Below are 13,312 nucleotides of genomic sequence, written 5' to 3' on the forward strand. Positions count from 1 at the left end.
AGTAGAAATGAAAGTAATGTAAGGAGTAGCTCTGTACCATCAAAGGATTCCTTTTTTTTGCCAGAGAAATCCTCAAGGACCATGCGACTCAGCTCTGTCCTCTGAGTCCTCTGGCAGATCTAACTGCAAAGGGTTGGAGTGAATAGCACAAGAAGAAAAGGAATTCATCTTCAAGGAGATTGTGATAAATCTATTTGAATAACATACTGCATTAAAAAATGTATCTCAAGAGTGGTTTGTGAGCTCAGTAAAAGGCTCAGGGTTTGAATTAGAAGTAAAGAGAAAGTCCTACAGGAGGAAGGTAAATCCTATTTTCTGCCTTGTATTGTTCAAATTCTTGAAAAGGGAGCAGCAGTAATCATGGAGGAATTACGAGAAGAATTAAAAGCAGTTCTGACTCAATGGGATAGAAACAGCCACCACCAAAACTGGAGGAGGTTTTGATCTGACATATTCAGAACGCTGAATTAACCAGTCAAAGTAATTTCAGATCTGGATCAACTCTCACATCTGACTTGAAAAACTCTACCCCTTATATCACTCCTTTTTCTTTTTTTCCTCTCTTTTAATCAATAACAAGCTGCAGAGAAAGTTCAAGGAAAAGGCCAGCACAATTGGTAGTGTGCAGTTTAGACAGTCATGCTGAGTAGCACAGCAGCACTGCAGACAGATGTGGGAGATGCACATTGTTTAAAAATGTTGGATTTTAGTGGGTGCAACAGGTACACTCACATAGTTTGTTCCTGTTCTCAAACTATTACTGTAGTTTCCACTTTAAATATGGAAATTTGATTTCTAAATTTTAAGTAACCTTCAGTGTGTGTTCACTGTATTTAAAACATGTTGAAACTACATGATATCCACATAGATTTTAGGCTGTCTGTAACTTGTTCTTCTAACTTTACTCTTTAAAAACATTTCAAGTTACTGGTACAGGGAGGAGGCCCTAGGATGATTTGGCTTTTGGCAAAATACTGCTAAACAAAACATAAGCACAAATTTTAAATACTTAACAGGATTTTAAGTTGGGTTTGGTGCTATTGTTTTAATTACCTTCAGAGAAGTGTGTTTTTGCATCTTTTCCAGTTTGAATACAATATCCAACATATCCTTCTACAGAGGCTGAGAAGTGTGCACTAGCATAATTTTTTGTCATCTGCAGTTGATGCAACTGCTGCTGCAGAGATGCATTGGGAGAAAGCACATAAAGAACTGGACGAATGGCACACAAAAATATGACACCATGATGACTTTAAAGTGTGCAAGAAAAACACTCCACAGAAATAAATCTAGGCTGGAGAAATGGCCCATGGAATGTCTTTACCCTACACAAGCATAGACATGCTTTGCCATCAAAAAAATCGCTCCAAGAGTTTTGCACTGAAGCACTAAATTATTTCAGTTGTTCAAGATGCCCCCTGGGACATACCTGACAATCAGCATGTCTAGGAAACACTACATTTTGTCTCAGGGTGGGCCCTTCTCTGAATGCTTCAGTATCCACCTCTCCTAGGGCATGATCCTCACAAAATGCTTGGAATGCCCTTCCGTTTGTACAGAAGAACTAGGACAAGCCAGCTTAACTATGACTCACTGCTATTATTTAAGGAAAACTTTAAGGAGTCATTCCTTGTGCTGGTGATTGTGTAGCATTTCTCAGAGCTGTGAATCCACTACCACTGCCCTGCTTATTTTTCCCCTTCTTTACTAATAGGAAGGGGAAGAATTTGGACTTAAAATAACAAGCAAATTTGAAAGTAGAAAGTTGTATGATAATCACATGACCATTATATTTTGATTTTTCAAATAAAAAAAGAGTTGAACCATCTCACCTTTGGAGTCCAATGCTGGAAAGGCAACCACTGTTTGCTTTTATCAGCGACAGGGACATAAAGGGTGAAGCAGGAGACAATATGTGACATCCTAGGCTTATCAAAATCACTACCTTTCTCCCATTGACTCTAAAGGAATGAGGCTTTAATTCCAGAAATTGAAACTGACTGTCACTCAAGCAATCTGTTTACATGGGGAAACGTAAACTAGAGGCAATGATTACATAATGTTGAATCTAAACCGTATTAAAAGTTGCTTGAGAAATTGTGTGACAGTATTTTACTGCTATATTTTTTATAAGTTTGTAAATGAATGTATGTTTTCTGAGACTCAGAGCAAGATTCAAATTACAGTATTTCATGCTGACCATGACTTTGTTCCAGGAGTGGTACAAACAATGCTTCTTTTTCCAGTGTTGTGAGGGTATCTGAATCTGGTCCTGTGAAATTTCAGTTCAAAGTAAACCCAGATGGATTAAATCAAGGATGCTGCTGAAATGGAGGGTGACTGGGGAAAAATGAACAAGGGAGCAACAGGTTTGGATCATACTACTGAAACAAAAGATATATGGACATATGAAACAGTAAAAGACAATTAGAAAATGTATTTATACTAAATTAAAACTTTATTGACTAATGTTCTCCAGACAACATGATCTGACAAACTATGGTTGCATACATGCAATGAAGTTGAACACAACAGTAGTTTAACATGGAATGTCAAACAAATTAATATAATGTATTAAATGAAAGAATTTATCTGTGTTGCTGCAAAATGAAACCAAGCTATGTATTTCCTTGGTCAATCTGTGTTCAGCTAAGAGGCTATGCATTTGAAGAAACTGGTAGATTTCTTTAGCATATATTTCAAATAAATTAGCTAGAATTGTACTCCTTAAAAATCCTTCCAACTTCACTTGCATTTCAAACAAAATCTAAGTGTAAACACTAAAGTTGCTAGAGCCGTCTAGAAAGACCTAACTGTCAGATTCAGAGTGGACATTACAGTTCAGTAAATGTGAATATTTAGTACAAGAAAAATACCAGTTACTGCAAAAGCCATGTAGGCATATTTTATTATTTATCCAGCACAAAGCACTTCTTCTAAGTTTCTCACATAAAAGACTAAAGCTTGCTTACAGTACTACATCTTCTATCATTCAAGCATCATTATTACCTATCAGGGAGATTGGCTAGATGACCTAATGGGTCTTTTCCACCCCTAACTTCTACAAAATAAAATCATTCATGCCAGCAAGAACATGGTTCGCTACATCTTGGGCTTGATCCTGTAGACTTTGTTCAGGCAAAACTCCCAAACACTTAAAAGAGATTTTCCAGAGCAAGACATCCAGAATTAAGCCCTTTTGATTTTTTATTTTTAAAAGAGCATCCACTTAGGATACATGGAAAACATTCTATAGAATTAAAAAAATATAATGACGTGTGCTTCACTTGCATTGAAGGAACCACAGAATGTAAACACCATAGTGGCCCACATTTTCACAATATCCATGAGAAAGTGTCAACTGCAAGTAACTTGTGTGCGTTTATTTCTCAGCCAATGTTTCCGAGGGTGTTTTGTGTATACCTTTACCTCCACATCCACACACATACGCACTCCCTTAATATACATGAAGGTGTGATAAAATTCACTAAAGGCAGTTGCTTGCTTGTCTTGATGCTTACATCTGCAAGTGGCAGCAAACTGTGTTTTACAGGATGCTAATTAGACTGCACATGAGCAGCAGGACACAAGAATCGCTGTGGGCAAGACAGTGTCATTGCCGGTTCCACAAGCATGGAGCCATCCCATTTACGCACATCACAAAATATACCTGCATGAAGGGCTGGAAGAGCAGGTGACCAAAGTACTTCTTGGTGGGCCATGTTTGAAATTTGAATAGAACAAATCAAAGATTCACAGGATTGTCCTCACAGAATCTTTCCGACAACCTGGAGGACCCTGTAGGAAAGTTTACCTTCAAAGTGCACTTTCTAAGAATGGAATGTTCTTGACAGGGAAATGATCAGAGGCAATCCTGGACTTTTTTGCATATTGAATAGGAAAAATGTTTTCATCTTCAGGTAGCACTTCACCCTGACAAATGTGAGTTCAGTTATTATTAGGTTTTAGTGTTACAGAAGATTCTTTAGGAACAAACATGATAGTACACACATACACATACACTCAGATATTTACAGCCTTTCTAGAAAAACAGCCCCTTACCTTAGTACTACCTTTTCTTTTTTTTTTTTTTTTTTTTTTTTAGTATTTGAATTCTTTAAACCAGCTACATTAAATACCAATGTGTAATGTACCACCCCACACCAATCCCACATCCCCCCCAAAAACAGCAATTATTTCAAAAGTTTGTTTGCTTGTTTGTTTCTTTATGATTGTTAAAATCTCCTGCTTGAGACTGTTAAGTACCACCTCCGCTGGAACAAGATCAGCACTGACGGCATCTTCCAATGCCCGTCGTTTCATAGTTGAACAAGTACTGCAGCAAGAAGCTTAGATCTCCAGGTCGTCAGGTCGAGGCCTGCTGCTGGCTCGGCTGCTGGCTCTGCTGGGAGGCCTCTGGTCCACAATGGTGAGGGGCTGCAGCTCGTGTCCCGAGGCCAATTTTTTAGTGTTCTGGTGCTCATCAGAGAAGTCGAAGGGCTGGGCATGCGAGTTGGAGATGGTGCTGCCAGCCTGCCCCATTCTGTTCTGCTCTGCGCTGTAGTTGGCCCAATTTTGCTCGCTGGCTTGCTTATTGTAGTTACGACAGGAGGAATTGTTCCTGTCTCCAGTAACGAGCTTGTACCCTGGGGGAGACATGGGAGACAAGGGGGCGGTCGGTGAGGAGCAGCCATTGTAGTAAGCATATTTTGGGGAGCCACAGTCCTTGGAAGGGCTCATGGCACCACTGTGGGAGTAGGGGTCGGTTTTCCCTTTCACACGATCCTTGACACCCTTGAAGAACACGTAGAAAAGCTCAATGATGTTCAAGGCAAGAGACACCAAGGACACCACCAGCATGAAGAGGATGAAGATGGTTTTCTCAGTTGGACGGGAGAGGAAACAGTCCACTCTGTGTGGGCACGGATCTCGCTCACAGGTGTAGATGGCATTCAGACTAAACCCATAAATGTACCACTGTATCAGCAAGAAAGCCACCTCAAAGACAGATTTAAACAGGATGCTGATGATGTAAGTACGGAGCAGTCCCCCACGCATCTTCACTTTGCCGTGCTCTTCGATGCCATACTTGAATTTCTTAATTTCTATTTGCTTGAGGTGCATATCCACATTCACGCCGTCATTTGCGACCACCTTGAGCTCTTCTTCTCTTTTGTTCAGCTTCTCTTCTTTCCTCATTACGTAGAACACGTGTGCCAGGTACAAAAGGGTAGGTACAGACACAAATATGATCTGCAGAACCCAAAAGCGTACATGGGAGATGGGGAAGGACTTGTCATAGCAGACGTTCTCGCAACCAGGCTGTTGAGTGTTACACCGGAAAGCAGACTGTTCATCTCCCCAAGCAGATTCGACTGCTGTCCCTAATAGCAAGATTCGGAAAATGAAGAGGACAGACAGCCACACTTTCCCTCCTGCAGTAGAATAGGCTTGAACTTTGTCAAGAAGTTTTCCTAAGGCACTCCAATCACCCATCTTCACAGGATGCTGGCTAAACAAGGACATAAAGAAAAAAAAAGTAGCGGTTAAGGCAGAGCTTGAATACCCTTGATAGACTAAATCACAGAATAATGCTAATATAGCAGTGGTGTCAGCTTTGTTGTAATTTGTGTGTCTTAACGCAATCTGTAGAGAAAACATAGTTTTAGTCTGCAGGTGGAGTGGGAAGTCAGGGAAACTGAAAAGAGAAAGTACCATGTAATGTCTCAGAGGACAATGAAAAAAGAGGTTCCTAATTTCATTCCAGTTTTCAAGAAGCCCATGACAACCCTTAGTGACCATTGTGGTTGGCTCAGCTTCCTTGGTGGCAGCCTCAGTTCAATGACCTACACCTGCCTCAGGTGGAAAACAGCTGTGACACACTGATGAAGCAGGGTGTGGAACTACGCAGTGGCACTGCCTAAATATGCTAAGAATATATGGAAGATTTCTCAGTTTCAGTGTGTATTGATTGTTCCCTGTAATTTCTATGCTCAGTCTTTTAGATACTAAAAAAAGCAAACCATGGGATAACAGAAATAGAAAAGATTACATTAAGTTAACGTTAGGGTGAGATACCTAAAATTCTATCACTGCAAAATGCATGCTGTTTTTACTACATCAGCATTAAACTGGACTCTTGCCTATCACTACATAGTGTGTAATACATTTAAGAGTATAGTTCCTGATGATACCAAGTTTATGCTCTACTCAACTTCAGAAAAAAAAAAAGCTTTCTAAATACAACTTGTACATTAGCATTTGCAAATGAAAGTTAGCATTCTTTACCTACAGTTTTATGAAGGAACCAAAAATAGTAAATAAATGAAACATAACTAAGATATTGGAGGAACTGGTTTCCTGTTTATCCGTGATTTGCTTAATTCATTGTAGTTTCAGATTTGTGTTTGCATCTTTTTGTATTTAAGTTCCTTCTTTGTTTTGAAAGGCAAAAAGGAAAAAAAATTAGGTAAACGAGCTCTTTCTGTTTTTAAGGCAACTCCTGGCTTGCAGTTTGCATTCTAAGTGTTGAACACTGCAAGTTCAAACTGTCTCCCCTGACTTGGGTTTTGAAGTATGCATTTCTGGGACACAGGCAAGTTCTTGGGATATCGGAAAATACTCAGGATGACATAAAGGAAATTAAATTGTTTGCTTGATGTTCTAGATTCCTGGGAAGAATAAGATTTCACTCAAGAAGAACAGATTTTTATCAACTAGAGAATGGCAATCTTATGCATAAAAAAATCTTAACTTGGCCCCTGAAAAAGCATGTAAAATCAGGAATTTAACAGGAAAAATAATCAAAAAGTTTTCCCTTTAAAGTGGATGCTGCTGGGCATAGATATTTGTTCCGTGCATGCTGAGTAATCCCTTCCTGGTATTAACAGTTTTGATAATGTCCAAATGATTTCCTCCCCACTGCATCATGGATATATTCCCTAGTGAACGTCATTTATAGAAAAAGCACTTTTTGGATAATTCATAAAATAGGAAATTTTAGCACCAAGGAGACTTGCTTTCAAGAAGCAGTGAGTCACTGGAAACACAAGACCGTAAGTCTGGCAAACTCAAACATAACAATAAATGCCAAATAAAAACACACCATTCCTGCCATCAGAAAGAGTCTGAGAGAGTAATGGGAGACAAGTGTCTAAAATAACTCTGAGATGCCAATTATCTTTGAACCCCTGAAAAACATCCCAGGGCCATTTCCTCCATTTGCCTAGTCAGCTGGCTCTGAAGTTTACCAACCAGCAGCCTGCTGACCCTTCCTCATATAATTAGCTCTTCTCATGAATGAAGCCCTGTCAAAGGATCAGGCCTGCTTCAGACTTTTAAATCTGGAAGCCTCCGCTGGGAGGAGTATGCACAGCATATTTATCTTTGACACATCCTCTCAGCCATCCTCAGCTTTCATCTTTCCCAGGAAAAGCGAGTTTGTCTTTTTGGGCTGAGGCAGCAGACAGGAGTGAGGCAGAAGAGTGCAGAGGTCTCTGGAAAGGCTGAAATGAAATGTGACCACGTTCTCCTCAGGCTGGGATTGTTAAAATAGAGAACACCCTGTAACTATACAACACGTGAAGTCTGTTTCAAAGGCAAGTTCTATTTGCTCTATGTCCTAGAAGTGAAGTGGACAGAAGAAGCCTTTTTCAAGTAACAGCTTCTTGATTTAATTAGTCAGCTTTCCAATGATTTTAAACTACTGGGTTAACAGACTTTCCTCAGACTCAATGTTTTTACTGTCTAAATGTTATTTCAGATTGAAAGCCTGATTAAGAAAACAGAGCATGTGTTATTTCTAGGCAGTTATGTATTGTTTGTTTTCTAATTACACTCCTTTCTGGTTCATTAATGCAATGTGATTTACTTCAGTTTTGACCTACTTAATCCCACACCTGCAATAGTTGGAGAATTAACTACCTATTTTTTAATTTGCTTCAGCATGCAAAATTGCTAAGTTTCATCTGTGTCCTCTGGCAATATAAACTCCAGGAGGAAACATTCCATGCTTGAATTACTCATACATAGTTTTGAAAAGCAACTTTTTTAAAGAGAGATCAGTTACATGCTAGCCTTTGCCAGTGATAAAAAACCCCACATCAATTCAAAACATTGTACTCTTAATCAGATAACCTTGTGGTGGCACAAATATATTATTCCTTTTCTTAAGTGGATTCTACTGCATTATGAAACAGTACTTTGCTTTGTTGTAGAGAAAATTCATTCATCGGATCTAACTTGTTTACTTTCAGGGCACTGAAAGACCAGTTTTATCAACTGATTACAAATCTGTTTATCAGGTATAGAAAGAAGGTTTGTATAAAACGGGTATTTTAAGTATTCTAGCTTTGTAAGTAGTTTCTAATGGTTGGTCGAACCTTTAAAAATAGTTCTTCAACATTCTGGACTAAAACTTCTTTTAACGCTTCCAAACGCCTTAAGTGAGTCCACTGAATGACACAGCCTGTTCAATTGATATGATTTCACTACTTCAGGAATTTAAGGATATGGCTGATGATGAGTACGTGCGTTTCATGAGCTCCTGGTGATTAATACTTTACAGGATCATAACCTTCTTCTGAGGCAGACTAATGCTGGCCTAGCATTAACATACAGCAGTCTTTAAAAGATGGATTTCTTCCAGGTCCTACTGTGTGTGGGTAAAGATAGGAAAAAACCCCATAGAGCAGCAGGAGATCTGACGGCATTCATCGCATGGGTTTTGGATGACCAAATATATAAGACATTTGATTTGCAGGCCACAATTAAGAAATTCTAGAACTATTTTTTATGGACGGCATTCATCATGTCATCTGGTTCATATTTTCCAAAAAGACTAATGCAAACTCAGTGCTGTGGTAATGTGCCCAGGTCTGACTACAGTGTTAGAAGGTCACATGCTAGCGGATGGAAGAGCAGTAAGGGTTAGAGTGGGTTCTAAAATGGGATCATGCAGCTGAAGCAATTGGGAAACAGGCCAAAGTTTTGGTTTTTCAACCCCTTCTGCCTTTTTATTTGCGCTTACACACACACATGGACAAGAGAGAAGGTTCTGGACCCTGAACATCAATCAGCTTGACCATTTCCTAAAAGCAACATGCATTGCAAAGAAAGCAGCTATGTACAACTCATGGGGTTTAGACAAGTTGGAAGAGGGAAAGCTAGTTTTCTGTAATCATGCAAAAATAAGAGAATGTCTTCCAAACATTCCTCTGGGAAAGTGTTGTTCTTATGTAGTACTGCAGATCAGCTTGAGTTCATTTCATCCACCGGACAAAGACTACACATTAAATGGCTGCAGTAACTACAATGTAGTGTCACAACTGTGATTTTTTTCTTTGTTTGCCAGTACTGCTGGTGGTCAGTCACTAGTGGATCTACCCCACAGCTTCTGCCTCTCCCATGTTGTACCCTTCCCACCTAGTTTAATTTTAAATCATGTTTTACAAAAGCAACTTTAAGCACTTTCTTAGACGTTCTCTAGTCATACAATTCAGGTTTGTCCTCTGTGTTAATGCCCAGATTCATCCCTCTCCTGACTCACTTTGGAATTAAGGGAAGGAAAGCTGAATTCCCTGAGGGGGCCTTGGGCCCTCTGATTCTCCTGCTTGAGGATTTTGAAATCTGGATGTCTAAAATATACATGGCATAAACAACAGCCCAGGTGCCTCCATGCAAGAAAAATTCAGTGGGTAACATGGGGAGGAGATACTAGTGACTGGGTAAGAGAGAGCAATGTATCTAACGAAACAGATGCATTGCTCAATGTCCTCTAACCTTCCCTGTGCCCACAGGAATCCTTGGCCTTGGTTCATTGCAGAGACAAATAAAATTAATCTTTTGGGCTTGCACAATACAAGAGATAGCTTGAGATAACTTTACAGCGTTGAATCCGTCTGCGTTCCTGTGTGTATAAGCATTCAGCTTTATGTTGCAAATCAAATCCCTTGTGTCCATCCCTCTCTTCCCTCTCCTGAAGCGAGCCTGCTGCTTGCCTTTCTCCCATTTGTATGCTTGTTAGGTATTGTGGGTCAGCGCCAGTGTTTGGCTTTGAAGTTTCTGAAGGAAACACTTCAGTAAACATCCCAGAGACTAAAGGCTTAAATTCTGCAGCACAGTGTGCTGTCCAGATGTTAAAAATGGCAGGATGAAAGCTTCACGCAAGTCCTCTAACTCGCTCCCTATGTGCGCAAACCCTCACACATACACATGCACACACAGGATGTCAGGCAAAAGGTGTCCATAGCCCATTTTTGCCTCTATTACCAGGAGTTTTCATCACAAACGTCACATACAAAACCGAAAAGGAATGCCTTGGACAAAATATGCTGCTTCATGAGGCTCGCTGGATATCTCAAGGCAAAATATGAGGACACATATAAGCACACAATATTCTTGTTCATGTGTTACTTGATAAGACAGACTCTGTGCTTCATCTGTCTTTCAGCTGAAGGCTTTTTCTGCGTCCTCTTATTGCTTTTTAACTACTGGTAAGCAGTAGGCAACAACTGCTATAAGAAATCACTCCAAGTCTCGCAACATAAAAAGCCCTTTATTTCTCCAAAAGATGCTGCTCAAGTATTTAATCCTCTGCATTTCCGTCATTAAAGTCTTCAAGGTAATATACAAGGAATGTATCATATAGCGATTATGACACATTGTCTGTATTCTTGCACGGTCCTTCCTAGACAACTTTCATTTATATCTACCTAAGACTTTCACAGGCATTGCCAACGTGGTAAGGCATATCATGGTATTCCACATTCCTTCTCTAAAATCCCTCACAGAGGTTGCTAAAACAGAGTAACTATATACAAACCAGGTTAAAAATCCGTAACGCATGTCTGGATTTTATCACATCTATTTTAAAAGAAAAGGGGAAAAAAATTATCAGGAAGACCACGTGAAAGTCACCACTTCAGTAGCTGAAGCATTTAACAAAGCACCTAATTAAGAACCTTGCCCTGCTCAAGCTATCAGGCATCAATCAGGATTTCCATATGAAAGCAAAATGTGTGGGGAAGGAATTGGACGCACTCAGGGTAAGGTCTCTCTGTTACTAACTTCTGATGCAATTTCGGTACGACAGTGGAGACTGAAGCGCACCTCTGTTTTTTTCTTTAAAGGAGCTGAGTTACCCCGAGAGCAGTGCAGGGGAGCGATCGCACCCAAGCACTAGCAACAAGTCTGCAACTCAGCCCGGCACTCACAACTTCGCCGCAGTTCCTCCTTCGCTTGAAAAAGGTTATAAGTTGTAAAAGTGTAGCACTACTAGAAACGTATAGAAATATGACGAAAGTAAGTAGAGGATTCCTCCAAGATGGAACTTTGCTTAGCACTTTAAGAGAATCTACGCTGCTAAGAGATGTGTGTTTTTTTAAACAAGTTCAACCATGAGCGCAATAACAGAGAATTCTTGGGGGAGGAGGAGAGGAGGGGGGTGGAAGAAGAAGAAAAGAAGTGTTTTCAGGGAAAAAAAAAAGTGATACACAAAAAGATGAAAAAGGAAAACTTTCGACTTACCCTTGCTGATCAGCAGTAAAACTGGATCAGAGTACTTCTTTGGATGGTTAAAGTAAAATGGAAGAGCACGTTCAGGCACTCAGAGCTATCTATTTAAACTTTAAAAGTCTACTCCCGTTTTGTATTTTTCATCCTTCCTTCCCCACTAATGAAAGAAAAGTGCTGATACCTCGTAAAAGTTTTTTCTAACTTGGAACGCTGGGAGAGCTTTTAACAAGTTTTCAAGCCTCTGACTGTGCAAGAGGAGGGGAGAGGGAGGGGAGGCAGAGCGGGAGGAGGGGCGCGCTGCGGGCGGAGAGCAGGGAGCTGGGGGAGGAGGAGGGAGAGGACTGAAGGCACAGCAAAATCCAGCCCGCGGAAAGACAGAGCATGGAAGTTCACTCTTGCTGATGTAACAAAACAAATACAAGGGCAGTCAGCAGCCGCCCCACACCCTCCTCTCCGGTCACTGGAGCACCTGGGTGGCACTGTGTCCAGATCTGGGCTCGCCTGAGACAGATGAAACAACTTGGCTCTCTGGCGTGCATCAGGAGTTTTACTGCAGGGAAAGGGAAACATGCATTGAAAGGGATTAATGGGTAACCAGTGCGGACCTCCTGGATGCTGGGGCTGCTCTCTCTGTTCCCTCCTCGCGACCACTCAGGAGAGGAAGCCCTCCCAAGCCCTCTCTGCTTTTTGTTATGAACACAGCTTTGTCTACTGAGGTCAATTTCCTTTACGTGCACACATGAAAGTACGCACCGGGAGCAGCGTGTTTGTTTCCACAGGAGATACACATCACATATTTTTTTGCTATTATTTGTGTGTGCATGTGTGTGTGTCTGTCCCATGGGAGAAATGAAAAAATGACCTCACATTCCACAAAACTCTTTCCAGGAAATTTGAGAAAATAAAGCACAAAAGCATAATAAAGAGAATCAGTCTTCAAAAGTGAGAAGAAATGTTACTGATAATTTTTGAACAGATTTTACAGTGTAAAATCATACTCCAAAACTGATCTATGCAATCGGATAAAACTAGTTTGGCTTTGCTCCTGACCAGACTCTGGTTAAATGCCCCATGAAAAAATGCCTCCTCTGTAGAAGAGAGATTAATTTATTTCTTTGTCTGTGTTAAGCTCCTCATACATGGAATTCGAACTTCATTAGGAATTGGTCTTGTATTTGTTCATGTCATGTGGTATTAGCTGCTCTGTGGGACTGCTTAAGAGCTTCTCTGGAAGTGTTTCATAGTCCGATGAAGTTCTGCATGAAGTTTCACAGTTTAGGTTGTACTGAACTCATTTGGGTTTCAACTCGTTATTCTCAAGAGCTATTTCTGGGCTCAGTAGCATGGAAGAACATTTTTTGCTCTTTGAAGGCTACAAAAGAGGGAAGAAGTTCAGTAATGGTCATAGAGAGCTTCCTCTTTACAGTTTCTTCTTGAAATAATGAATGTACAACACAACCTAAATATTACTGCTTATTTTGCACAGCTCTTCCCTACTGCTTTTCACCCAGAACTCTCTCAAAGTAAGGCAAGGTCTTTGAAGAAAGCTACTCATCAGGGAGCTTTGAAGCCGGGAAGCAAACACACCGTCCTGGTTCTTGCTCTGGAGCAGTTTGTAGCAGACTACACTGCCTCCTGTTTGAGAAAAAGAGTTAGTACACTACTACTGCACACCTATTCCCCTTCCTGCAGCTGCAGACGGAGACAGCTGGTTTCCTCAGTTTGCCCTTTTTCCTTTGACATTGGCTGTTATTTTTTACAATTTCGTTTTGTTCTGTGGGTTGGTTTTTGTTTGTTT

General features: G+C 40.5%; 1 protein-coding gene across 1 annotated transcript; it reads right to left on the minus strand.

Moving 5' to 3' along the window:
* Nucleotides 1-2,435: 2,435 nt before the first annotated feature.
* GJA1 (gap junction protein alpha 1) lies at nt 2,436-11,769 on the minus strand. The gene is made up of 2 exons (XM_050316716.1): nt 11,527-11,769; nt 2,436-5,512 (listed from the first exon to the last, which is right to left on the minus strand). Exon 2 carries the CDS (start codon nt 5,494-5,496, stop codon nt 4,351-4,353), a length of 1,146 nt encoding a protein of 381 aa, XP_050172673.1. The 5' UTR covers nt 5,497-5,512; nt 11,527-11,769; the 3' UTR covers nt 2,436-4,350.
* Nucleotides 11,770-13,312: the final 1,543 nt, after the last annotated feature.

The sequence above is a fragment of the Myiozetetes cayanensis genome, unplaced genomic scaffold (genome assembly GCF_022539395.1).
Source record: "Myiozetetes cayanensis isolate MyiCay16 unplaced genomic scaffold, myiCay2020 scf2-11, whole genome shotgun sequence".
Taxonomy (NCBI): Eukaryota; Metazoa; Chordata; class Aves; order Passeriformes; family Tyrannidae; genus Myiozetetes; species Myiozetetes cayanensis.